The sequence below is a fragment of the Lynx rufus genome, unplaced genomic scaffold (genome assembly GCF_022079265.1).
Source record: "Lynx rufus isolate CCGP_SWC_20201006 ecotype Redwood Valley unplaced genomic scaffold, mLynRuf1.p SCAF_5, whole genome shotgun sequence".
Taxonomy (NCBI): Eukaryota; Metazoa; Chordata; class Mammalia; order Carnivora; family Felidae; genus Lynx; species Lynx rufus.
In genome coordinates this window covers 130,168,014-130,195,548 of record NW_025814867.1, presented here as the reverse complement: position 1 = coordinate 130,195,548, position 27,535 = coordinate 130,168,014, and the positions used below count along the sequence as shown (strand labels likewise).

The 27,535-nt window shown below is 35.9% G+C and overlaps 1 protein-coding gene across 3 annotated transcripts in view; it reads left to right on the top strand.

The window, feature by feature from the left end:
- Window positions 1-26,060, top strand: part of SAMSN1 (SAM domain, SH3 domain and nuclear localization signals 1) — a 49,721-nt gene extending 23,661 nt beyond the window's left edge. For all 3 annotated transcript variants that reach the window (XM_047098516.1, XM_047098515.1, XM_047098517.1), the window contains 6 exons: window positions 1,477-1,626; window positions 5,864-5,993; window positions 8,535-8,686; window positions 11,801-12,007; window positions 13,931-14,081; window positions 25,163-26,060. In XM_047098516.1, the coding sequence (XP_046954472.1) occupies window positions 1,477-1,626; window positions 5,864-5,993; window positions 8,535-8,686; window positions 11,801-12,007; window positions 13,931-14,081; window positions 25,163-25,365 (993 nt within the window). In that variant the 3' untranslated portion in view covers window positions 25,366-26,060. The remainder of the gene's footprint in view (window positions 1-1,476; window positions 1,627-5,863; window positions 5,994-8,534; window positions 8,687-11,800; window positions 12,008-13,930; window positions 14,082-25,162) is intronic.
- The last annotated feature ends 1,475 nt before the right edge of the window (window positions 26,061-27,535 follow it).

Below are 27,535 nucleotides of genomic sequence, written 5' to 3'. Positions count from 1 at the left end.
AATTTAAAGTGTTTCCAAGTTATATTTGATTCAGGGCTTTTGGATTAAGCAAAAACTCTTTGCCTTTATAACCTTGAATGTAGAAATTAATAAAGTTCAATAAGTACTTAAATTGGCTGTCCATTCATATTTATCACAGGCAATTTGGGGTAAGATATGAAGCAAAACATAATATTTATTAATAATGATGTTAATTTTGTGGTTAAACCTTCATATTAAAATATTCATGTTCACTAAAGAGAAATTTCCCTGATTTCTGTATATGCAAGAAATATCTGGCTGTCCATCCACTGAGAATGGTGGGCAATGCTTAGATGACCTTAAAGGGTCTTTTCTTGCCAATCTGAAATATTAAGGATATATAACCCAAGTATGTCCTTCAAGAAAAAAAAGTCACTCCAAAGTTCTACATGAGAAGTTTAACTTATTCAAAAAATATTGTCAGTTCCTGGAAGTATTCTAGACATTTAGAATAAGTAAGAAATACAAAATCTCTAGTCTCATGGAGCCTATCTCGTAGTGGGAGATGCAGGCAATAATCAATCAAAGAAACAAATATATTATCAGGTAATGTTAAATACTTAGAAGAATAAATTACATGTTAACTACTTGAAGATTTTTGTACCAATGGCTGGACGAAGTTCATATTTACTATTGCTTGACAATGTGGGAAATATGTATGGGATACTTAACTGAAAGATAAAAAAAAATGCACTTTCTCAGTGGATTTACTTAATTCCAAAACTTTTTAAGAAATAACCATTTCTATTTCTATAAGGATCAAGAGGATATTTTAAGGCCCACTATAACCTTTCTAAAGCCTCCAATAAAGTATCTCCCATCTCTGTAGACTTAGCCACTCATTCCTGGCATTTAATTCTATTTTTGGCATCTCAAAATGGGTAAAACTAAAGTGGCTCTACTGTACAGGTATTTAAAGAATAGCTAAATTCTTTAAAAAAATTTAGATGTGAAACTCAGGTCTGTCGACATCAGAAGTTTGATTTTCTGAATTCATAACACATGTAAGCAGGCTTGGACAACTTTAAAAATATGTATTATGTCCAGATTGAAACTTTGGAAGCTGCGGTATACGATGTATATGAAGTTCACAAATTTGGAATCTTCCCTCTAATAATGTTTTCAAATAGATGATTTTTATTGCTTTATTATTCCATCTTTTATTTTTTATTTTTTTAAAATTTATGCCCAAATTAGCCTATAGTGCAACAATGATTTCAGGAGTAGATTCCTTAGTGCCCCTTACTCATTTAGCCCATTCCCCCTCCCACAACCCCTCCTATAACCCTCAGTTTGTTCTCCATATTTATGACTCTCTTCTGTTTTGTCCCCCTCCCTGTTTTTATATTATTTTTGTCTCCCTTCCCTTATGTTCATCTGTTTCGTCTCTTAAAGTCCTCATATGAGTGAAGTCATATGATTTTTATTCTATCTTTTGTAAACAATCCTAACTAGGTGTATGAAGGGGAATCCATAAATGAAAATGGAGAACAAAATAAAACGTCAAATAATGGAGGAGGTTTAGGGAAAAAAATGAGAGCTATTTCCTGGACAATGAAGAAAAAAGTGGGTAAAAAATACATCAAAGCACTTTCTGAGGAAAAGGTAAGCACCCTCTGTTAATCATGTGTATTTTTCTGTTAAATTTTTTCTTAAAATAGTCAAAGATTCTTCTTATAGACATAGAATTACTTGATGTTTTAGGGAGGACTTCAAACATCTATTTTCTCCCTCAATAATTTTTTCCAGAAGTTGGATGGAAAACAACAGCAACAACATTATTACTCCTATTTTAATAGAAGAAACAGACACTTGGAAAGATCACACATATAGTACATGAAGAACAGTATGTCATATGTTGTAACAAACATCAGTGCTTCATTTATTTTTATTGCCAACTAAGATTCCATTTTATAGGTAAACTAGATTTTATTTTTCCTTTCATCAGTTGATAGATATTTGGGTTGTTTCCACTTTCTGGCCATTGTAAATAATGCTGCTATAAATATTTGTGTGTGAGTTTTCGTGTGGAGATATTCTTTCATTTCTCTTGGGAATATGGTAACAATCTGATATTTTGAGAAATTAGCAACTGCTTACCCAAGCAGCTGATCATTTTACACTCCCACTAGTAATGTGTGAACATTCCAATATCTGCACATGCTTGTCAGCACTTGTTACTGTCTTTTTGTTGCTAGCCATCCTAATAGGTGTGAAGTGGAATCTCAATATGGCTTTGATTTGTACTTCCCTGATGACTAAGGATGTTGGGAATCTTTCATGTTCTTATGAGCCATTTGTATATATCTTCTTTAAAGGAATATCTATTCAAATATTTTCCCACTTTATAATTGGGTTATTTGGGTTTTTTAAAGTTTATTTATCTATTTTTGAGAGAGAGAGTGAGAGAGAGAGAGAAAGGGAGGGACAGAGAGTGAGACGGAGAGAGAGAATCCCAAGCAGGCTCCATGCTGTCAGCGCAGAGCTTGACGTGGGCCTTGATCTCAGGAACCATGAGATTGTGACCTGAGTCAAAATCAAGTGTCAGATGCTTAACCAGCTGAGCCACCCAGGCATGTTGGGTTATTTATTTATTTATTTTTTACTGTTGACACTAAAGTTTTTAAAAATATGTTCTGGATACAGGTCCTTATCAGATATATGATTTGCAGTATGATATATTTTCTTCCATTCTGTGCATTGTATTTTCATTTTTTTGATGGTAACATTTGCAGCACAAATGTTTATAATTTGTTGTAACCCAACTGATCTTTTTTTTTTTATTTGAAATTTAAGTATTGTATTTAAAAAAAAAAACTATTGCTTAACCTAAGGTTACAAAGATTTACTCCTGTGTTTTTTTCTAAGAGTTTATAGTTGGTGTATGGTCTACTAATTTTTCTATGGAATATAGTAGGAGTCCAACTTCCTTCTTTTGCATGTGTATATCCAGTTGTCTCAACACTAATTTGGTAAAAAGACAACGATTTTCCTATTGTATTTTCTTGGCACCCTTGTTGAAAATCAATTGATAATAAATACATGGCCATAATTACGGGCAATAAATATAGGGGTTAATTTCTGACTCTCAATTCTATTACATTGATATGTATGTCTTATGTCCATTCTCTTTTTAACCCCTTTTAATAGGACTTCTGTCCCCAGTACTCCATTAAAACAGTAGTCACAATCAGTGTTGACCTCTGTGTGGTCAAATTCACTGATAACTTTTCTTTCTTCTTACATTACTTTTCAACTCTATTTGACAAGTGATGATTTCAATATATATTAAACATCATCTTTTCTTGGTTCATCTAACTGAGTGTTCTTCTGGCTTTCTTTCTTTCTCAGAGTTTCCTTTCTTGGCTTTGCTTTTTTTTCCTGTCTCTCTAAATATTGAGTCTTCCTGAGGCTTGTTCCTAGAGGCTCTACTCAATGTACTCTCTCCTCCTAAGTGATCTCATCCAATGTCATGACTGCTTTTCATAATTATATCTTTAGCTATGACATCTTATCTGTTGTGCTTAAACAACCACTTGTGAATTTGATATCATCACTTAAATGTACAATAGATACTGGAACCCAATATATCCAAAACTGGATTATTAATTCTCTATGCTCTACCAAAAAAAATGTTTCTTGTGCAGTCTTCCTAGTAGTAATAGACAACACTACCATAACTCTAGATGCAGGGAAGGAAAGGAGAGGAGAGGAGAGGAGAGGAGAGGAGAGGAGAGGAGAGGAGAGGAGAAAGAAGCCTAAGAATCATTCAAAACTCCTTCTTTCTCTCATTTTTCACACTAATTCATCAGCACATCCTCTTGGTTCAAACTTCAAAGCATTATCTAAAACCCCTAATTCCTCCATGTAAACTATTCCTGCTTTAGACAAACAAATAAACAAAAACAATAACAACAACTTCTCTTGCCTCGAGTACCGTAATAATCACCTAATTGGTTGTCTTTCTTCCATTCTTTCCTCCATAAAAACCATTCTCCAATGAAAGCTAGAAAGACCTCTGAAAAGTAGAATTCAGAATACATCACTCCCCTTGATTAAATTTTTTTTACAATGCCTTCACAATGCATTCTTTTACTATGGTATGTTCATTCCAGTGCTCTGAGAAACAGAGCCTAAGAAAGGAATAGACACACCAAAGATTATTGGGGAAAATGTCTGTGAAGGATAAAGTAGAGAAAGAATAAATGGGTAGGGAAAGCTTTCAGACTACAGTGCAAGTTTGACACCTGTGAAAGGAGAGGAACAAAGCTTTAGCCAGATTGGTAGACAGTCCTTGAACCAAAGTTTTTCACTAGAGGAGACCGATATCCTCCCAGATCGACTCAAATGGTACCCACATTGTTTCAGTGATTGGCAGAGAGCATGGCTTCCATGCAGACACAGTGGTGGATTCGGTAGCTGGGCTGTTGGCAAAGAAGGGTCCTGCAGCAAAAGATCTGAGTGGCACATTTCCATGACCACCACACATGGTCTATAAAGCTCTCCCTTATCTGGTTCCAGTCTCCATCTCACAGCTCATCTCCTAAAACTGTCCCTGCTTTCACTCAGCTCCAGCTACATTGGCTTTGTCTTCCTGTGCATAACGCAAACTAATTCTGAATTTAATTATTTTGTTCTCGCTTTTCCTTTTTCTTAGAAAACTGCCTCCAAATCTTCACATATGTTATATCTTAGCATTCAGGTCAAAAATTCAGAACATAAATTACCTTATAGAGGAAGGCTTTGGAGACTACTCCATCTAAATCAGCTATCCTTCCCCAACCTTAATCTTAGTATCTAATCCTCTGATATCACTGTTTTATTTCCTTCATAGCACCTATTCTCTGCAATTTTCTTGCCCATTTTGTTTATACACATGTCCCCAAACACAACACACACACACACACACACACACACAGCCCATCACACTAAACGTACTTTATTAGAGCAGGGACCCTGTTACCTTGTTTGCTATGGTATCTCTAGTTCCAAAAAACATGACAGGTACTTACAAGGTATTCTATAAACATATGGGGAATGACTGAACAAGTGAATAAAAGAATGGATAAAAGCAGAGAATCAAACTGAATACATAGCATATATGTATTCTGAAACTTCATCAATGTTTAGAAATGCTCATAAATGAGGAATATTGAATTACATTTTGATGAGTATTAAGAAATGTATAGGTTTTGTCCAAAAATCTAAATATGGAAGACATTTGAGATGTTTTCAAGCAGATGTAATTTGTTTTGAAATTGTCTGTCTTTCCTAATTGTATGCGGGATTTGCTTTTCACTTGACTAGGTGTGCAAGCACGGTATGAGATTTGTAAAGCTTCTTAGATAAGCTTTGCTTTAGAATTGCAAAATGTGCATGTTTTATTCATATCTAGTGATCTGGTAGGGTGCAAATAACTGACATGAAACAACTATGCAGAATTTAAACTTGTAATATCAGATCTCAAAGGATTAGTAATGGTGGTAAATAGATGATAAGAACATGAAGAAATAAAAATGCTTTCACGGATAAAGCATAGATGTTAATAAATCTAACATTTCTGATTAAATAGTCTTGATGTGATATTCATCCTAATTTACAAATGAACTATTATAATTTCAGTTGAATTCCATAATGTGGAATGTTTCATCTAAAGAATTTTTCCAAGTATAATATGTTTTGCTAGAAATTGAACTAAAGATTAATGACTCTCATATTTTATGCTGATGTATTCCTAAGCATTTTATTGCTAAAATATGTCTCGTTTGGTAAATCAATGCACACAGTGAATATCTCCAAGGAAATCAGTTCTCTGCACTTAACCTCTGATGTTTTTCTGAAGGATGAGGAGGATGGAGAGGATACCCTCCCGTACCGGAACAGTGACCCAATGATTGGATCTCACACAGAGAAGATCTCCCTCGAAGCCAGTGACTCCATGGACAGTCTCTACAGTGGGCGGAGTTCATCAAGTAAGGCTATAGAATAAGGGACAACTGGGAGGCCTGAGTTAAGTTAATTAAAAACAGATTTTAACTATAGAGAACAAACTGATGGTTACCAGAGGGAAGGTGGGTGGGGAAACGGATGATGTAGGTGATAGGGATTAAAGAGTACATTTATCATGATGAGTTCTGTGTAATGTACTGAAGTGTTGAATCACTATGTTGTATACCTGAAACTGATATAACATTGGATGTTAATACTAACAGAATTAAAATAAAAAACAATGCAAAAGAAACAAATTGCAAATGAAAAACAACAATAGATTTGAGGCTCATCACATTAGCAACAAGGTTCCAGCTACTTCATAAGAGAAATAGTGAAAATGTAGGATGTGATGAATCCATAAAATTGCTATTGTTTAAAATGATATACAACATATTAGATAGAATTATGAATTATTTTGAAACTTCATTTTGTAGTTGGCAGGGCTCTTAGGGGCATGTCTCAAAAAGATCACGTTGGTAACTAAATCCTCATCCTTAAGATAAAAAAATGTATGCTTGGGAGAACTAGGATTATCTTGCGTCATAATTACTAACATGAGTTGAAGAATTCAGAAAAACAAAATCCTGTTTTCTATCTCTTCTTCCCTCCCTCTCTTTCTCCTTCTTTTCCTTTTCTTTATTCCTCCTTTTGTTTTCCTTCCTTTCTTCTTTCCTCTTTCTTTCTTCTCTCCTTCCTCCCACCCTCCCCTTCCCTTTCTTTCTTTCTTTCTTTCTCTTCCTTCCTTCCCTCTTTTTTCTTTTTTCTTTTCTTTTTCTTCTTTCTTTCTTTATTTATTTCTTTCTTTCTTTCTTTCTTTCTTTCTTCTTTCTTCCCTCTCCTGTCCTCTCTCATTTTTTTCCTTCCATTTTACCTGAAGTATTCTGAAAAGAGCAGGACATATGCATCAATTCTGACATTTACTTTTTAGGTCTCCATCCAGCATTATGAGTAAAGAGTGAAATACTATGTAAATACTAAATAGAAGGAATACCACTAATTAGGTGACAGAAATGAATCAGCATGTGTTTCTAAGAAGGAATTCATTCAGGTTTCAGTCACATATCTACTACAATAGTTGGATGAAACTACTGATAACTGAAGGATGCCTTATAACTTATTATATGTATACTGTTATACATCCTTCTAATTTCTTCTGGGCTTTAAATGTTGTTGTTGTTGTTGCACAAGGTTTATTTATCTTGTATTTCCTTTGAAATCAACTTTCTCTTATTTGAAGACAGATCACAAAGACCAGATGTTTCAAACATCGTGAATTATATTTTTATTTTGCTATTGGCTGTACAACAGTTATTTTGTGAAAAAAAAAAAGCTAATGCAGAAACATTTGAAGGATATATTTCTGCATGCGTGAAACTCAGATTTCATTAGTATTCATTTCTGCCGGAAGTTTTAAAATTCTAAACTGTAATGCTGAATGTGGGTAGAATTTTACTAACTAGAGCATACCGTTTAAAGCCGAGGCCTGAAGTGGTCATGGAAGGAAGGGTGTGAGGAAACAGTGGCCCACTTAGCTGTTGTAATATGCGGCTTAATTTCTGTAATTACATGCAGCTCACCTTTCTTTTATACCAGTTCATATACAATATGGAGCATCTTTAAGGTTCTTTACATATTGCCACAATTATTTGAATACATAGAGAAACTGTTCCATCATTGAACAGAACACTGAAGGGCCATACTGAAAGAAAAAGTGAGGTGACAACGGAGAGTGGTGGACAAACAGAGTTACTTCCACTGGGAACCATTCTAGCCTCCATCTCGTAAGCATCCAAAATGGAATCCGTTTTCTCTTTTTTCCCTGAGCTTCCAACTCAGAAGGTAAAAGGATCAGAGAACAAGGATTTGGAGCAGTTTTAAAAGCCCAGTTTAGAAAGTTTAGAACCACTTGGGTACAGGCACATATCCTCCTTCCTTCACACTTAAACAACAAGCAAAAGCATTATCTTTTATGCATAGAGATGTTGCTTCAAAATGGCTTGTGGTACATAATATGAAGTTTGGGAGAGTATTCCAGCTGTATTGTGATAAGCATGGGGAAACTTGTGGTCTTATTCTTTGAACATTTGTGATCGGTAGCATACAAAGATCAAACTGTTGCTATAGGTTTTTGTCTTTGTTTACAGGTACAAAATTAATTGTCTGGCCTGCACAGAGAGTTAAGCCTATACTGTCTGCCTCTTTAGCAAGTGTTCAGTGCTCAAAACACTATGCTACTAGATCAGATCATAAAGACTGAAGTGAGAGGGTGTTTTTGGTTAGTGTTTGAGGAAAGAGGAGTCAGATTGTCTGGAGAAAGTTCAGCTATGGCTCAGAGAACAGAGGTCATGAATGGAGAGTGACTGGGAGGCAGAAAAAAAAATAAGAATCCATCACTTAGAACCCCCTCAAAAGGCTGGCATCCGATGTTTCAGCATTGTCCTTGCTTAGCTGTATCCAGACGATGGTTCAGAATTTTGTGAACCTTCAGGGAGAACCGTTAACCTCTGCTTTGCTTTCATCAGGTGGAGTCACAAGTTGTTCAGATGGTACAAGTAACCGGGACAGTTTTCGACTTGATGATGATGGCCCATACTCTGGACCATTCTGTGGCCGTGCCAGAGTACATACTGATTTTACACCAAGCCCCTATGACACTGACTCCCTCAAAATCAAGGTGTGTGCACATCATATCTGTATTCTGTATGGTCTGTCTAGTGCTAGTTGTATGATCTGTGTCAGGAAATGCACAGTGGGAACCGGGTGTGTGGGGGGTGGGGTGGTTAAATGTGTTCTTCCCAGCAGTAGAACTGAGCACTGGTTTAATGTTGCAAGAATTTGAACAAAACATGAGAGGTGGGTAAGGGAATCCATCTGTTGAGGCCATAACATATGTCGCTGTTATATAGATACTGCAGAATCAAAGCCTGTCAGGGGAGAAGAAATTGTCTACATTTTTCTGAAAGCCAAAAGCCTCACAGGTTACTGGAGGTGCCCAGCCCTGCCTGATGCTTGCTGGAGTAAAAGGAGAGAGAGAAAAGAGTTGGAGATATCTGGCAAGAGCCGTGCAGAGCAACTCCCTTGGGAACCAGACTTGGCTGGGCAAATTTAGTACTTAAGTTGGTTGCTATGAGTGACCATATATCCTTCTCCCAACGATATTATCTCTTGAATTCCCTCTTCTTACTCTTATTATCTGTATTTTCCATTGATGTGTAATAAATTTCCACAAACTCAGAGGCTTTTTAAACAACACAAATGTATTATTACCTCACAGTTCTGTGGGCCATCCATTGGTCATGGCTCCATTGGGTTCCCTGCTTAAGGTCTCACTGGGCTGCAATCAAGGTGTTATCTGGGGCTATGTGTCCTCACCCAGGGCTTAGTGTCCTCCTCCAAGCTCACTGGCTATTGGCAGAATTCAGTTGCTTGTGGTTGTAGGACTGAGGTTCCTGCTTTCTTGTTGGATACTGTCTGGGAGCCATTCTCAGCCCCTTGAGGCTGCCAGTCATAGTCCTCTTTATAACATGGCAGTTTGTTCCTTCAAAGCCTTCAGAAGAAAAACTCACTCATGTTTCAAATCTCTTTATTTTTGGGGGCTTCTACATGATAAAGTTGGAAACATCCAGATAAGCTCTCTTTTAATTACAAAATTAACTAATTTGGGACATTAATTATATCTGCATAGTCCCTTGTGTCATATAATACAACATAATTGTGGGTATGAGATCTATTATTTTTGTAGTTCTACTCACACTAAAAGGGAGGTGCTGTTGCAATAGTACAAATAGAAGGTTTAGTACCAAAGCATTTTATACATGTTAAATTATTCCTTTTAGCAACACAAATAGATATAGCTAAAAGGACAAAAATGATGAATTCTCTATACTACCAACATCAAGCCAGTATTAACCAGTAATTATGATAAGTTATGAAGTGTTGATGTTATTATTTAATATTCAAGACACTCAGCTTTTCTCTTTATCCCTTTTAGGATAATAAATCAGAGTAAGCTCAGCTGGAGAATGAAGAAAACATTATTCTTCATAGTTAGCTCCTCAATCTTTGGAATGAAATAATTCGAAGTCTAAGTTCAAGACTTGGGGGGAAGAATGCTTGTAGCCTAGTAGCCATAGCTGGGGAAGGACTGTATAAAGGAATAAATTGAACCCATTTGACTCAGGAAAGCTTTTCGCCTTCCCTACAATGCTATACCAGTGCATCACCACTTGTCCTGCTTAAGGTGATATTTGTAGAGCTCTTGTAGGACACAATAAAAATCCCACAGTTACCACTGGGGATTGAATGCTATTGTTTATATCAGGGGTCTTATCCGCAATGAAATTGGGTCTTTGCTTGGTGACCTATGGGCTTTCCTGGAATGTATACTTTTTATGAGTTTAAAGGATAATAGGAAGGATACAGCAGAGAGCTCCCATGCTTAGCAACTTCCCTTAGAGCTTCTGGGGATTTTCTAGGACTGCTTAGCTGATCCTATCAAGCCCAGGATTTGATTCCCCATAGTTAGAGGCAGGAAGAACGAGATGAAAGCTGATAGGGTCAAACAAGCAGATGATCACAAATCAGAAAGATCAGATCTTTTGATCACATTGAATCCCACTATTAAAAATACAATTTGTGTTTTAGATAGAATACACATTCATAGAGCATCAGTAAAAACGTATTTTTAGTAGCAGACTTAATGCTTTGCTTGAGGGTAGACCCCTAAAATGGTAAAAATACCAAATCTATAATGTCCTCTCTGGGGTAGAAACTTATAAGTCTCAAAGGAGTAGCTATGACTTTTAAATGTAGGCACTGTATTTGCATAGAAATCAATTTTCCTTATAAAGAAGTACCCCTGTGTGTTTTCTACTCTTGCCAATAACTAGCAGCCTATAACCAATTAGAGTCTCAGATGTGAATAAAGAAAAAGGCCAATTGGTTTGTCCATGCTTATGTGCTCAGTCATACATCAATCCAACTTTGGTGTGGAACTAAATCTAAGTATTGTCTTCTTTAAAATAATTAAGTAGCATAATTTATCCATAGTGCACACATACTTTTCTTACATAGTTGGTATATACAAAGTTCTTAACAGTTTCCTTATTTTAGATGAATGCTACACTTAGATGGTTTATTTTATACTGTAGGTAAAATTTTCAGATGAACTAGAAGCATGGACTGAGATACAGACTTCTTTTTTTTCCCCTTCCTTATTCGGGAGCTCCTTCAGGAATCATGGCTTGAGCTTGGTTACATATCTATTGCTCTGACAAGATGAATGAAAAGAGCATCATTTTTGAGTTCAGACGACTTAGACTTGAGTTCTGGTTCTGTCATTTGAATTCAGACAACTGCCATGATTTTCAAAATTTAATTTAATGTTTGCATTTTTTTCTCTAATATTTAGAGTAATAATGAAACCTTGTATATGTACCTAAGAAGTGTATCATGGGCATAAAATGACTCAGTATATGCAAAAGTATTTCTAAATTCCATTGTGCTCTACAATTTTAAGTTCATAAATTGATATACCAAAAACATAAAGATATCATCAAATGTTTGTAAGAGCTTTTTTCAAGTTGGTTGAAATTTTCTTCATTATTACTAGCAAATAGTTCCCTTGAACTTTTAAAAGAATTTTTCTCTTAGATTTATTTCTGTTATCAGTACCCCCCCCTTAGCATATTCCCTCATTATTCTAGTTTTCTATGATTCTATTCTTTCTACCAATTGTTATAGCACCAGAGTTCTCTGAAAACTGATTGGTATATTTCTTTGTCTTTAGAAAGGAGACATAATAGACATTATCTGCAAAACACCAATGGGGATGTGGACAGGAATGCTGAACAATAAGGTGGGAAACTTCAAATTTATTTATGTGGATGTCATCTCAGAAGAGGAAGCAGCCCCCAAGAAAATAAAGGCACACCGAAGGAGTGGAAAGGAAAAACCCAAGACTCTGCAGGAGTTCTTACAGAGGATTGACCTTCAGGTTAGCAAACTTGTGGCCTGTTTGATTCTGGTGGCATCTGGATGGAATAAATGAGGAGAATGGATCAGTGTTTGTATAGTGTTAAAAAAATATATGACTTACAGCAAAGGGAAATCTGTTTTCCAAGAAGAGTTCTTATTTCTCCTTTATTACTTTTATTATGCAAGGACAGGTCTTGATATAACATCCCTTGGACTAAACTCTAATGGTACTTAGCAATGACAGTAGAGATTAATGTTGAGAAAGTGCAGCGAAAAATGAAAATACCTTGGAGGATAAAAGGCCCAGAGAAAACATGTAAATGAGAATGATGGAGTATGAAGAGTAAAGGTAAAAATCCAGAGAATTGAAAGGAAAAATGAAAAGAAAATTGCATTTTCTATAGGGCAGAAATCAAAAGCAAGTCAAGAGAAGACAAATAAATATAATTGTTCCAAAAGCAATTTGTTAGGAAATAGTGATCATTAAACCCCCATGATGATTGTGTTAAGGAAACTGTGTTGTTTATATTTATAATCCAATTATTTTCTTGTTATATTAGCAAAATTTCTATGAAATATCTACCTTGTTCAATGGTGTGTACATACAATTTACCTAGCCTCACTCAATTTACTGTTTTGCAATCCATTTCTAAAATTAATGCAGCAGTACTTTGATAATTTTCAAGATTCATCAAGGCAATAGCCAATTAAACTTTCCTTAATTATTTCTCTTGAATTATCTAGTTATACTCCTGTCTGTAGACAAACTACCTCAGCCTTCCTACATTACGATGGGTGCCCCTCAAATGGGGCACTGCTTGGATGAAGTACAAGTTTAAACCCTGCTTCTTCTTTTTGTTTGCCCTGTGACCTATGAGAAAACCCAGGTCTGAGGAAGTGAAATAACTTACTCAAGAACCCACAATCAGACATAAGTCAGAATGGGAATTTTGGTTTCTCTGTTCTAACTTAGTACTCCATCTCGGAGACATTATTTTTTAAAAAGAAGTGGTACTTTTTCTTTCTTTTTCTTTCTTTTGTAAAAAGGGGCTGGTAGTTCTTTCCAATTGCTTAAAACTTTTATACCTCCTCTTATTCAGTTTTAGTAACCAAAATAAGGATATTGAAATTATGATCAAGTAAAATGGAAGGAAGTTTTGAGGAAGTTGTAAAGCAACTTCACTTTGCATTTTTATTCCGTTAGAGAGAACAGAGGTTACATAAATAACATACAGACTCAGAAATCAGAAGCCTATGAATTTTAAACTAATATATATTGATGCAAATGATGGACAAAAATATACATGCTGAGAAAAGGAAACAATACTTTTCCCAACCACAATGCTTTTATGCTTAATAAAAGCTTTTAATTAAATAGAAAGTCTGGAGTTCCTTCAGTTTATATAATGATTTCACAAAATGCTAGGTCTATTTTTTATAAAGAATTGTGCCTGTTTCATATTCACTTTTCAAACTACCCCAAGAAGTTAGTGAGGGCAAATATTTTTCAAGCCAGCAAACAAGGAGAGATGGAGATTCAGAAATATTACTATAATTACTCTTCCAGAGGCATTTTATTGATAGACATAAGGACACCCTAGCTTTGTCAATTGAGCTATCTGAGAAGTGAAAAAGTGCCAAATGGGATGAATGATCCAGCTATTTAATTGATCCATGATTTAGCGCTGCACAGCTTAAGGTAATTATTTCTTCTTTACATTTGTCCTTCCAGAAGGTGAGAATTATCCAACATACTCTTCTAAATGCCCTAGAGTTCAGATATGGAAAACTAGTACAAGTTAAATAAAGTTACACAAAAGTCCTATCAGTGCCTTTGGTTTCCATATGCATTTCTACACTTTCCTTAAATCTAAAGAGAACTAAAAATAAAATATTTGAATCTGGCTAGTTTATACTATACATATTTTTTTCTCCCTCATAGGAATATACCTCAACACTGTTACTCAACGGTTATGAGACCCTAGAAGATTTAAAGGATATAAAAGAGAGTCATCTCATTGAATTAAACATTAAAAACCCAGAAGACAGGATGAGGTTACTATCAGCTGCTGAAAATCTCCTTGATGAAGAAAGTAAGTGTATACACCTACTTTTCTCCTTTGCTGAAAATCACATTTCAATGTAAAGAGTAGAATTATTAAAAACAAAGCCCCAGTTTTATTTACTGAGAATCATACAAAGCATCCTTTCCCATAGAATAAGTATTTTCTTATCTATTTGGAAACAACAACTCTGGTCAAGTCTATAATTAGGAAAAGGACTTTTTTTTTCCTTATTGGACTCAGCAAATGAAAAGGACTTTTCCGGGCATCTCATTTAGATTCTGCAGAGCTATTAATTTACACACAAGTGGATGTCTGCATTCCCAAAGACTGAGGGAGTTCGAGACAAATATTTAGTGACAGCATGAGCCATTAGTGAGAAATGTCATATGCAACTTCTGCAGAACAGCACAGAACAAGGCTCTAAGCTAATGAGCTTTCGCGCCACACAGGAAAATTCATTTCATTACCATATAGTCACATCTTGTATGTGTTTATAGTATTCCTTCAAAATGTTATAATAGCTTGCAAAAATATTCAGCACTCACTTTTATTATCTGAGACGGTTCTCTGTATTTGTAACGTATAAACTGGAGATGGAGTAATTCATGCACATTCACTTACCGACTGGGTTTGTAAAGATAGGATAGCTTTTGTTTTTACAGTTGCCCAATCTGAACACTCGTCTTTCTAAATCTGCTCAGCCTTCTGAAACCCTGAGCTCAGAACATGCCAAACTCCACAAGGAATATTTTATTAGGAAGAAAAGAGGAAGGTGTCGACTTTTAAAGATGAAAAAGAATTTACACTGTCTAATTCAACTGTTCTCTTTCAAAAATGATATGAATCATGATCATTAGCTACTTTTTTTGAATGTATATTCTGAGGAAAACTTGATCCAAGATTGTTACATTTATTATCTTCTTCCATGCACTCCACATTTCTGTGAGTTCGATAGTACTATCCCTATATTTATAACGAGAAACTGAGAAGATGAGTAACTTGTCCAAGTTCACACACGTAGCGAATTGGAGAGCCAGGACCAGTGTTTGTGATGCTACTATACTTTCCACAAATAACAGCCCAGATGGAGAGCAAGGAGGAAAGTTGTATTTAGGACCCAGGCCTCCTGAGTGTCTCTCAGTACGTTTGCCTATATCCTAGACCTCCTCTGCTCCAAAACGGGCACAGTACGTGTTTCCACACTGGCCTTTTATCTAGTAGGAATAAATGTACTCTTTTGGAAACTGTATTTCAGTTCTCTTGAGTTTGCATAGAGCTTCATTCTTTTCAAAGAGCTTTCACATGTAAGACTAATTTGGCACCTGCAGAATTTATTTAATCTTAGGCCTATGTGTTTACACGCATTCTTTGAAGTTGTGGAGACTAGGAGAGGGAGATGGGGTCACAGAGGCAGACAAAGGTCAGCCTTAAGAAAGGAGCCAATTTACTCAATAGTACAAGACAAAACAAAACTGATCAGTGTCAACTGATGTAGCAGTATCTTTCAGTAAATGAGGCAGTTTATTTCACCCTTATCATTTCAAAACATGGATTCTCACTAAATAACAGGCTACAAAAGAGATTCTGTAGATTTCTTGTAAATGAGAATGTTCGGTATCGTTGTCAATACCCTCCCAAATAATTTGATGTTGAAGTAGAGCGAGGAAGGAGAGCATTTTTTGAACACTTGTAAATACATTACTTTTCTTCTATAATACTATCCATGTGGGTATTTTGTCCATCTTACAGATGAGAAAATATTTCAGAGCTGAGTTGCAAAGAGGCCAAAGAGCTAGATAAGTAACAGAGCTGGAGTTTTAAGCAAAGGCAGTCTGCTGTAAAAATCCAAGTTCTTTCTTCCACACATGCAAACTGGTAAATATAGAAAGAACAATGAATATTTGAAAATTGAAGTTTTCTATGATGCCAGTTTTCTCAAGGGCTTCAGTTAGGTTTTCCATCTCAGAAAGTAGAAGTTAATATTTCAGTGAGAACAGAAACCTTGCAGCAACATCACTGCCTTAAAGGTGCAAAGCTACTGTGGCTGCATTGCAACAGGACTTGAGAATAGGAGGGGCTTAGACAGCCTGGGTGAGAAGGGTTTTTAGCCATAAAACAGTGGTCAGTCTGGACCCACGGAGGGAAGATTGGTCCAGTGCCAAAGGCTTGGGCCATGGAAGGCGTCTACTTAATTTATTCATCCACGTCCTATTCCCTATTTACTTTCTATGTTAACAAAAGAACAATAATGTATAAATGACATCATATTAGAGCTAGGTGTAATTTGAAAAACCATCTGACCCAAATGCTTCCTTTGCAAGATGGAGAAACTAAAACTAGATTAGCTAAATGGCCTTCTCAAGGTCACATATCTAGAACCCAGCCTCCTAAATCTATTATAAACATATTCTACTATGCCCTGATCTCTGAAAATGAAACACAGTGTCTCCAAAGCACGATGTGACTTTCAATGTTTAATATAAAAAAGTACAAATCCCCCAAATTATTTCCCTTATAAGACTTTAGAAAATGGTATTTGAAGGTCACTAGAAACTGACCATTTAGCAATAGCCAGGAATGTACAAACCTACACACACTGAGTCAAATTCTGGGGGATGAAAACTAGAAAAAAATCCCGATGCAACCAGTGTTTGTTGTCAACACACAACGCTGAGATTTTTCTTATTTTAATCTTACGGTCTAAAGTAGTGCTAGAATATACATGTCAAAAAGATGCATATTGCATGTTAGGCTATTCTGACTGAAAGCTATTTATCTTATATGAAACTGCTTTGCTCAAGAAATAAAGAAGAATGACTTCTATTTGTTGATAAGATGGTGAGTTCTGATGATTCGGCACCATGCTGCTGCATGCTTATTTTTATCTATTCTCTACTCTGTGAATCATATCTTCTACAACCATGCTAAAGATTAAATGCACAACCTTCATGTACCTTGAATGATAAAGACCTTGAATATATGGTTATATAAAACTAAGATATTATTAAAAACAAATGTATGTCACAGTCACAGTCACAGGTTAAAAAATAGTTAGCTGTGTGTGTGTGTGTGTGTTTGTGTGTGTGTGTGTAAGAATAAGGTATGCAAATTGGCCAGGATTTTATGCATGCATTTTATCTTGATCATTGAATAAAGCCAACTTGGGGAATGTCAATAAATTCCTAGTTTAGAGCTTCTTAGGTTGGGAACTGGGAAGTTTTGCTTGCCATTTTTTCAGTATAAAAATTGAGAAGGGGCATCTGTTTCGAGGACAAGTTAAAATTTTGAGATGATGAAGGGAATACTACAAGCCCCATGTGAGCCTTTCATACATCTAGAAGGACCAAGAGGGTGGGACAATAGAAACATAATACTTAGAGCAAGAAATTTTCCTTTTTTCTTAGGCCAGATACCCACTCTGACCTTGAGAATGTAAAGTGGATTAAAGTGTTTTAGGTCACTGCTTGACAGGAGGCAAAGGGGTTTCTCCTACAAGCTGTTAGAAGGGTTGGTGAGTGGTGTTAGCGCTGATTACAGGATTACCTCTGCATCAGGAGAATGACTTTGGGGTTCTGCAATCCCAGCAAGGCCAGTACCAAGATATTCTGAATTCACTCCCGTGTTGCATTAGAACTGAGCAGAATTAGGTCACTGGCTCCCTCAGCTGGGAATCTAGATGAGGATAGAAGAAGAAAAACTGGGGTGAGACTCGGCTTTTGAAGGAGCAAAAGAGCAGAATCTGTTTATTTTGTGCACATTAGGGTTTCTCTATTTATCATCTGAATTTTAAAATGCTTTGTTTGCTTTGAATAAATATCCCCAGTAAGAACAGAGAATGTGTGTGTGTGTGTGTGTGTGTGTGTGTGTGTTGTTCATAAACACAACCTTCAAGACCCTTTTGCCTAGCTAATAAATGCCTCTTGCAAATAACAAGAAAGTTAACTGCTATTTATAGTAAATATTATCTCTTTATTCTGAACTTGTTCCTCTTTTCCCACATTTAGAGGCACTTTGATGTGTTTTAAAAGTGTGTCTATGAGAATGTGTACATTGTCCTCAGGGAAAATGGGTGATGGAAATATCTTGTTGTCCCTATAGCACAGAAATAATTAACTTTTAAATTGGAGGGGAAAAAAACAACTGAGTAACCGCATAAGCACACTGTACGAGAAGCTGTGTATAATATATTTTAGTTAACTGCAACCTTTGTTTGCAGGGCTTGGTGAGGAGGAAAGGGGTGGGGCGGGTTGCGTGCCAGGATGTTGGCACCAGCTGTGGTCACAGCAGCTCCACATTGCTCAGCTATCCCCAGTTGTGCCTTCCTGCCTGCCTACCTGCCCAAAACGATGCAGGGCAAGAGGCGAAGCCCAGCCAGGAGCCTGGAACATGAGCTGCCAGCGGGGAGATTTGTAGTTCTGCCAAGCAGCAGTCCAGCAGTTGACCTGACAGCGTGCCAGGGTAGCTTGGTGCCCTAGCCCCTGACATGCATGCCTGGTGTTTCCAACCCGCTTGCCATATGATTTGAATCTAGATTCAAGAAAGGTACAGCTTTTAAGAAAAGATATGCTAACCATCCACATATACACACTAGAGAAGGCACACAGCCATTTTATTCCTATGTACTTGTGTTTATAAATTGTTAAATTAAAAAAATACGTATTTCTAGTCAGAGCTGTCGGGCTTTATGCAATTCAATTTCTTCAGATTACTCTTCGGTTTTACTGCCCCTCCCCCAAAACCAAGATTTAATTTACAATCGATGCCATATTCCATATGATACACAAAACAACAAAATGAAATGTAAACGTGTTTACTCTTCTATCAGCGAACCACTCCCAGAGTAAAAAGCCCGCGGAATTTTAACCTCAGTCACCTAAGGAACTTGTAATGTGCTTGTTTTTACATTGTACTATGTTTGTGTACTAGGGGTGACTTTGTGAGGATGACCCTGGTCAAACAGGACTGAATCCTCTCTTACCAAGTGTGTTCCCAAAGCCCCTAGTTCTGTGCTTTGCATTGAGTGGATGGTTTACAAGTACAATGAATCATCATTGAGTGAGGGGATGAAGAGTTTTATAAATCATAGGCAAACGTTTTTCTGATTGTAAAGCTTTAAGTCCCTGGTCACCCCACCCCGCACATAAAAGTTTTTTAGTAGGCAGATGGGTGTTTGTATGTGTGGTCAAAATGTGTGTTATGTATATGCTAACCACGTGTGCCTGTATATGCACAAGTACATATGAGCACTTTTCTAGAGGGCAATAATGTAAAAGCTATCAAGTTTGAAATGTGCAAACTTTTGTATCCAGAAATTTGATTAACTTCAACATATAAATGTGTAGAAATACTAGCTAAATTACTAGTACTTTTAATTAAGTGTGAACTTCCAGTAATAATTAATTGTTAAATTAATTAGTATATGCAAACAATAAAGTAGAATGAAGATATTAAGAGAATGTAATGCATACTGATATAAAAATATGTCCAAAACATATTAAAATAGTACAAGCAAATTGTAAATCAGTGACATGCAGGGTAACCCTATTTTTGTCAAATAAGCTTTAAAATAATGAAATTAGGTGTTTTTTTTTCACTATACCAAGTAATTGAATCTATAAGAAAAATGAAACTCATTTCCCAAGGCCCATAATTAAGCAGTATGTAATGATAGTTTTTGATCTTATTTAAAAGATTCTTATCAAAATTGCCCAGTATGACAACTCAACCAAGGGTAAATATTTCTTGGGACCAAAGCCTTCCACAAGGGCGTCTGACTGCCCAGAGTGGCATCTGTGCTGGTTCTGAGTGATTAGCTCTTAGGGGAGTTTGCCTCTGACCTTCTTGAAGCAGCCAGCATGCTGGAAGTGGAAGGTGCTGCGGATGTGAGTGAAAAGATTCACCCCCTGGCCCACATTTCATTACAAGGTGGACTAGGATGTTAAGATGCAAAGAGAGAAGGGCAAAAAGAGGGAGATCATTTCAGCTCCTGTGTTCTCGTGGCCTCCAGAAAACAATAGCAACTGGTTATTCCAGGGAGGGACTCTTGTTTTTAATTTGGGATTTTTCTAAAAGGTAGGTTAGTATTTAAAGGAAACGAATACCAAAAATTCATTATAATTATAAAATCAACATGTTCAGATAATTTAAGGGTGTGCTTAAAACAAAATCAGAAACAACTACAAGTTGTGCCGTATTGTCTACTGAATGCTCCTCCTTGGACAACACTGCACATGTACAAATAAATGCAGCTGTAGTTACCTGGAGAATGCCTGAGTTTTATTCTGAAAGACTCAAGTGGGGCTCCAACATGAGGGTGAGGTTTTGAGCCATCCTCAAAGAGGATGACATAACTTTGGCTTTTTCTCTTTGGAGCCGGCACCAGTAGAGAAAAAGAGGATAGTAATTCAAAAAGCCAAGAGGCATATTCATTTGAATTTCAACAACATTTCTTATTTGATCTTTAGTGCCTATTTCCTTTAATTAATCTGAACATCAAGTTCTTTTTATTTAAAAAATATGTTTATTGAGCACTTTCCCTGGCCAGGCATTTTCCTATGCCCTCTAGATTGCATTATGTTATAATGAAACAGAAGCCCAAAGGAGGCAGAAGCATCATACCTAAGACACACAAGACAGTAAAGTTAAAATCTGAAATATTTGGGTAAAGAAACCTGAGAAAGAAACCTATGTAAATATAGGACAGATTTCTCTCTTTAGAATATGAGAACTTTTCTCCAGCATTAGGATTTAGTTTGATTTCCTTAAAGCTTTCTTCACTTTTAGTATAATTGAAATTGCCTATATTTAATTAATTAAATGTCACAATTCCAATATAATTATTTTATGAATAATTATATTAGCTGTCTTCTGTTTTAATCACCATGCCACTTTTTATCTTTATTGATGACTATCTTAAAATGTTGAACTATGGGCTTTACACAATTCCATAAACATTTTGGTAAGAAATAAAATATTTTAATATTCAGATTAGCTCTTTATGACAAAATATTTCCTCAATAATTTTTTCTTAACATAATTATTTTATTTTCATTACATAGAGTACAGAACTGTTTGGGGCTGCTTTCTGGCCTTCTGAGTATTCCTGCTGTTAACTGGCAGTGATAAGAGACACCCTTTTCAAATTATTTAATAATTCCCCAATATACCCAGATTTGAAAATGTATAGTCTTTGGAGTATTTGCAAACCATTCAGGGGCTTATTGAAAAACTGTACCATTTTATTTTTTTGTTTTGTTTTGTTTTTTATTAAAACACAAAACATTATGGTGATGTGAGAAATAAAGAGGAAATCTATCTAAAATTTTAACACTTTCATTTGTGAATTATATGCATATGCCTATATGTTGTCACATAATGTTGATAATAGAATACTTAATCATATATACTGATTTTTTTAACTTGACATATTATCAGAAAACACTTTGATATTAAACAAAGATGCACTCATATCTCATAATGGTAAGTCTATAATTTTGGAGGCAAACTGTTCCTTATTCCAATATGTTATTTGCCTGGTTAGCTCAGATGATTGGAACATGGGCCAAAACCGAAGAAGGTTATCAGTTAGCATCAGGTCTAGGTAGGTCAGTTAGCTTTACTCTGTTTCACGGGCACATGAAGGGACTAAATGATTTAGAAAGAAAATACGGATATATTAGCATGAATTCATCCCCTGTGCTGGAAAAACTATCCATAGCACTAGACCTAGGTTTGTGCCAATGCCGAAGCCATTAGTGTCAAGATGGAAAAAACAAAAACAAAGCAAAAAAAGAAGAAAAGGAAAACCTTGACCTCCAAACACAAAAACTGAATACCATATAGCTTTCATTCCCATAATATAACATAATGGCCTGCCTTTTCTTTTTATAGTTACAGTTGAGGGGCTCTAGCTGATCACCTGCCTGAAATTATTGCTAGCCTGGTGGGAAGTGTTTGAGGACGCATAGTCATGTTTTCACTTCACTAGGAAATCACTTAGCAAATTACTGCTGTTCTGTAAATTACTGTGCTGCATAACTTTCATACTGAGAAACTATTTCCTTTTTCCATAGAAATTGCAGAGAAAAGGTTTCTACAATAAATAATCTGTATTTAAAACAAACCAATTCCTAGAATTGAGAGAATGTGATATAGCATTTCTCGTGTGAAACTAAAAACAAACAAATACATTTTATTGCCAATATTAAAAAATGACATAGTCTCTGTTAAAGTCAGATTTTCATTTATTGTTTGTTTTCTTCGTTACCCTTTGAGGTGAATGGACACAGCCTTCTGAGGATGAAATAACAAGCTAAGTACTTATCTTTTGAAAGGAAAAGAGCTGGTTTTGGAAATCAGAATTCTTTAAGTCTAAATGTTATATCTTAAAGAGGGCCCACAATCAGTAATCAATCTAAATAGAACACAGTATTGGGAGCAGTTTTTATTATGCCAAGCTCCATTTAAAATGTCAGTCTGAAGGGAATTAACTCTGTTCTTTTAATTTTGTGTTGAGGTGGTAGGCCCAAATACAATCTGGGGAAATATGGCTCAGCTCACACTCCAAATATGGTGAATCACTGCTGATGTAGCAGGAAGCATTACAAAAGGACTAATTTCTCCGGCCTTTTCCAGAAACACTTGGATAATAAAACTCAGAGCTTGTTCTTTCATTTCAGTGGCAATAAGATACACAAGCAGAGGCAGGGGAGCTAGGTTTTCTTCAGAGAATGCGGTCCCATTTCATCGCTGTCTTTTCATAGCAGAAGGGCTTGGAAACAAAACCTAATGACCCTTATTCACAAACACTAATGAAGTTAAGAAGATTCCTCCTAAACTTAAAAAGTTGCTAAGACTAACAAAGAGAAAATGTTTCATGGTAGCTAAAATTTTTAAATAACAATCTCAACTGATACATATTAAAATTAAAGCTCCTTATACCTAGAAATAGTTAAAACATCACCAGACTTAAATATCTGATTCTTGAATCCACACTTCAATAAAGTTGTGGCATGGGGATCCTGATTTCGGCTCAGGTCATCATCTCACGATCTATCTTGAGATGAAGCTCTGAGTTGGGCTCAGCACTGGATTTGGAGCCTGCTTAAGATTCTCTCTCTCTCCCTCTCCCTTTGCCCCTCCCCACTAACTCTTTCTCTCCTTCTCTCTCTCTCTCTCTCTCTCTCAATAAAAAGAATAAATTAAAAAAAAATAAAGTTGTGGCAAATATAGCAAAGGTTCAGAATAATGGCATAAACATTTTATTGTTGGAAATTAAAGCTTTGAGGAAAAGGTTAAAAGAACTGTTATTCATTTTGAAGATGAGTAGACTAAAATGATCTTTATCCTTTTCCCCAAACTTTCTCAACCCGTGTTCCTCATCCAAACCACAGAATACAAAAGATAATGTGACTCTTTTCTCCATTCTTCCATGGATGCTATGTAAAAGAGTACCATTCTAGATACATTGAAGTTAATTCATTACATACAAGGATGCTTCAGGGCACCAGGGCTCAATTCTTTCCCATAAAGGATGTTGATAACAATTGGATACACAGTAGAACATAATGTTGACAAGATACCTGGAGCCTAGAAACTGCATTCAAAAAGCGGGATATTTGTAGAGAAGACAAGGGGTGGATTTCTTAAAGATAAATTACTTAGCATTTTACTTTTCAAAAGTCTATTGAGGAAAATTAGTTTCCTTCTTCCAGGATTTTGAAGTTGGGATTTATTTTCTCCTCACTAGAATAGGATGAAGTACATAGTCTCTGACAGCAGAGGTCTTGTCCCACCCTGAAATGCATGTGTTTGGTTCTTCCAAAGTGGAGTTACTCACATCATGCAACGTGGGGAAGCTCTGGGGTTAGAAGGGGAAAGAGCTAGACATGCTGATACTGCTGACAGGTGGTGACCTAAGATACATCTCCTCCCTGAGGACCCCATCTCATGATGCGGAGAAACACACATTTACTGGTATCAGGGAAGTCATAGAAAGAAACTTTGCATTGACAAAGAGAACATTGATGCTGAAGGATTCTTGAGAAGAGTAACACTTTATAGTGCTGCTTAGGTTCTTTAAAAATACTTTCTGGGGTACCTGGGTAGCTCAACCAGTTGAGGACTCTGGCTCTTGATTTTGGCTCAGGTCATGATCTCACAGTTCATGAATTCGAGCCCCACATCAGGCTCTGCACTGACAGTTTGGAGCCTGCTTGAGATTCTCTCTCTCTCTCTCTCTCTCTCTCTGGCCCTCCCCTCCTCATGCTCTCTCTCTCTCTCTCTCTCTCTCAAAATTTATAAACATGAAAAATATTACAAAAAGGTAAATATATATTTTGTTACATCTCTAATATCAATTTTTTTCAAAGAAACTGTCTGTGGAATCTAGAATACTGCTGTGATAACAGAGTCACCAATCTGAATATAAATAATTGTTATCCAGAACTACAAAGATGTAGAAGACAAACCCAACAATTCAGATCCAATGAAAATGGTGGTGTTTTACTATCTAAAAGCAACCTGGTTCTTATGCTGATTTTTCTGTTGAATGCAAACATAGGAAAATCTGAATGCTTTAAGTTTTATTAGTTAAATTCCAAGTAATTGAAGTCTAACTGTACATTGTTGCCCACAGAGATTTTTTTTTCATTAATCTACATTATTGTGATTCTAGAATCGTTCACAAAGATCACCATTGAGGTGTATTGTACAGTTAAACTACAAAAGACTTTTTCTAATGTTACTTTAAGGAGTATTTGGACAAGGCATCAGTCAAACTGTGGATACAATCTGCTTTCTCTGGCAACTTATCACTAATGTAAAATGAGAGTCCATATTGATCTTCGCTTATGCAAGCAGTTCACATGAATCCCACAAAACTGCAAGTGAGCAAAAAAGGGGGCAAACTTTATCTTCTAGGATAGCCAGGCTTGAATATCTGAGTGTAAATATCTCTTTAATAATAAACAAATACATTGTTTACTTATGGAAATTTCAAATGTAATGAAGTCAAGGTTGGTACAGTTAAAATGGCTCAAAGATGAATGAGTGCATGAATAAAACTTGTCTTGGCTTCTCCTAACTACTGCCCTCTTTTCCATTTACAGCTATTCAAGAGCAAGAAAATGAATCTGTGCCCCTATCCTTAAGCCCAGACACCTCCTTAAATAAGTCACAGTTAGAGGACTGCCCAAGGGACTCTGGTTGTTATATCTCATCAGAAAATTCAGATAATGGCAAAGAAGATGTGGAGTCTGAAAATCTCTCTGACATGGTACAGAAGATTACTATCACAGAGCCAAGTGACTGAATACACATTCTCAACTTTATATCTACAGACACATTCCACTTTAATTCTATTTGAGCTAAAAGATCAAATAGGAGAGAAAGAGAAGTATTTGCGAATACAACCTGAAGTTAAAATATTTTAATCAGAATGATTTTACACAAAAGTTCATGTCTCCAACATTCCCAATTATTGTAAATAGTATGTATATTTATTATTTTGAATGCTACATGTTAATATTTCATTTGCCTGTATGAGAAGAGGTATGGTGTAAGTCTTTGGTGTGTGTGCGATAAGATTTATTCATCTTTATTTTCTAAGTGCAACATGAAAAATTCTGCAGGGAAAACTCATTTTTTCATCCCTGCCAGTTTTGAACTTATGTACGTTATTGAACAAATAGTAATGGAGAGAGTATCTGTATAACCAATTGTCCAAGCAGCAGTTACACTCATTTTTATACTTAATAGGAAAGTGTGAGTTGATACTGGAGACATTTTCTCTTGATCCAGAGTGGAGTTTTAGTAATTATTTTTTGTTGATTTCTTCACTGTTATCTGCTATAAAAGAAGAGTTAACAAGATGTTGTCAATTCTTATTTAGTAAAACTAATTTTAATAATTGTACAGATGTTTCATTTTTAATTATAAATATTTTAAATTTTGAAATAGCCTAATTTTAATAATAAAAAGAACTACGTGCATTTACTCTTTTCCACACGAGTGGTGCTTAAGGTATTTTTTAATGTTTTGACTTCTAGACAAAATATCTCTTGCCATACAAGGTTTTATAGTCAGTCTCTCTCTCTCTCTCTCTCTCTCTCCATATATATATATATATATATATATATATATATATATATATGAATCCCACAAAACTGCAAGTGAGCAAAAAAAAGGGCAAACTTTATCTTCTAGGATAGCCAGTCTTGAATATCTGAGTGTAAATATCTCTTTAATAATAAACAAATACATTGTTTACTTATGGAAACAATATATATATTTTATTATATATATTTTATATATATATATAAAATTTCCAAATCAATCAACACTTCAATCTGTCTCCTCCTGATAGATCTGTGTCATCCAACTTCCTGAATACTTCTATGTCTTAGCTCAGGCTGTGTAACAAAATACCACAGATAGGGTGGCTTAAACAATAGAAATTTAATTTCTTACAGTTCTGGAGGCCAAAAGTCCAAGATGGGGCTGCAGCATGGGTGGACTTTAATGAGAGCTCTTCCTGGCTTACAGATAGCTACCTTCTCAATGTGTCCTCACACATCAGAAACAGTAAGCTTTCTGGTGTTTTTTCTTAGAAGGGCACTGGTCCAATCATGAAGGCCCCACCCTTACAGCCTTATTTAAACTAATTATCTCCTCAAAACCCCATCTATAAATACCATACACTGGTACCATACACTGGGGGTGAGAGCTTCAACATATGAACTTTGTGGGGAGAGGGGTCCAGTTCAGCCCATAACACTCTAGAAGCTTCAACTCAACATACCTAATCTTTGATTTTCTCTACAAATTTGCCTCTCCTTTTTTATTCCAAACAAAGCTCTCTCTTTAATGGCACCAATACCCAGTTACCCAAAACAGAAAATCATTTCTCACTTCATCTCACTCATACATTTCTCATACAGATTCAATATGTAATCAAGTCTGACCTCTAGATGTGCTCTGCCATTCATGGCTTTCTATCCATTCCCATGGCTACTGTATTGCTTTGGAATGTCATTATCTCATATATTGAATAGTGCAATGGCTTTCCAACTCACCCCTGTTCTACCTGTGCCCTACCTTTTAATCCATCCTCCCAACAGCTTCCAGAAAGATCTAACCTGTATATCAAATCATGTACTTCCAGCTTGAAATTTTTTTTTAGCTCCTCACTATCTTTAGTATAATATTTAAACTTTCTTCCAAGATACATAAGGTTCTTCACAACCATTTTTTTACCTAACCTATGAATTGTATCTTTCCTCTCCTTTCTCTCATTCTACGCTCTGCAGCCATAACAATCTAGTTGCAATTCTACAATTTCACTATTTCTTTTGTGACTTTTCTTATGCTATTTATTTTCCTGGAGTGGCTACTATGAATTTCTACGTCTAGGAGACTCCCTCTGTTTTTCCTCTTAAGACACATCACAAAAGTCACTTACTCTGTGAAGTGTTCCGTGATTT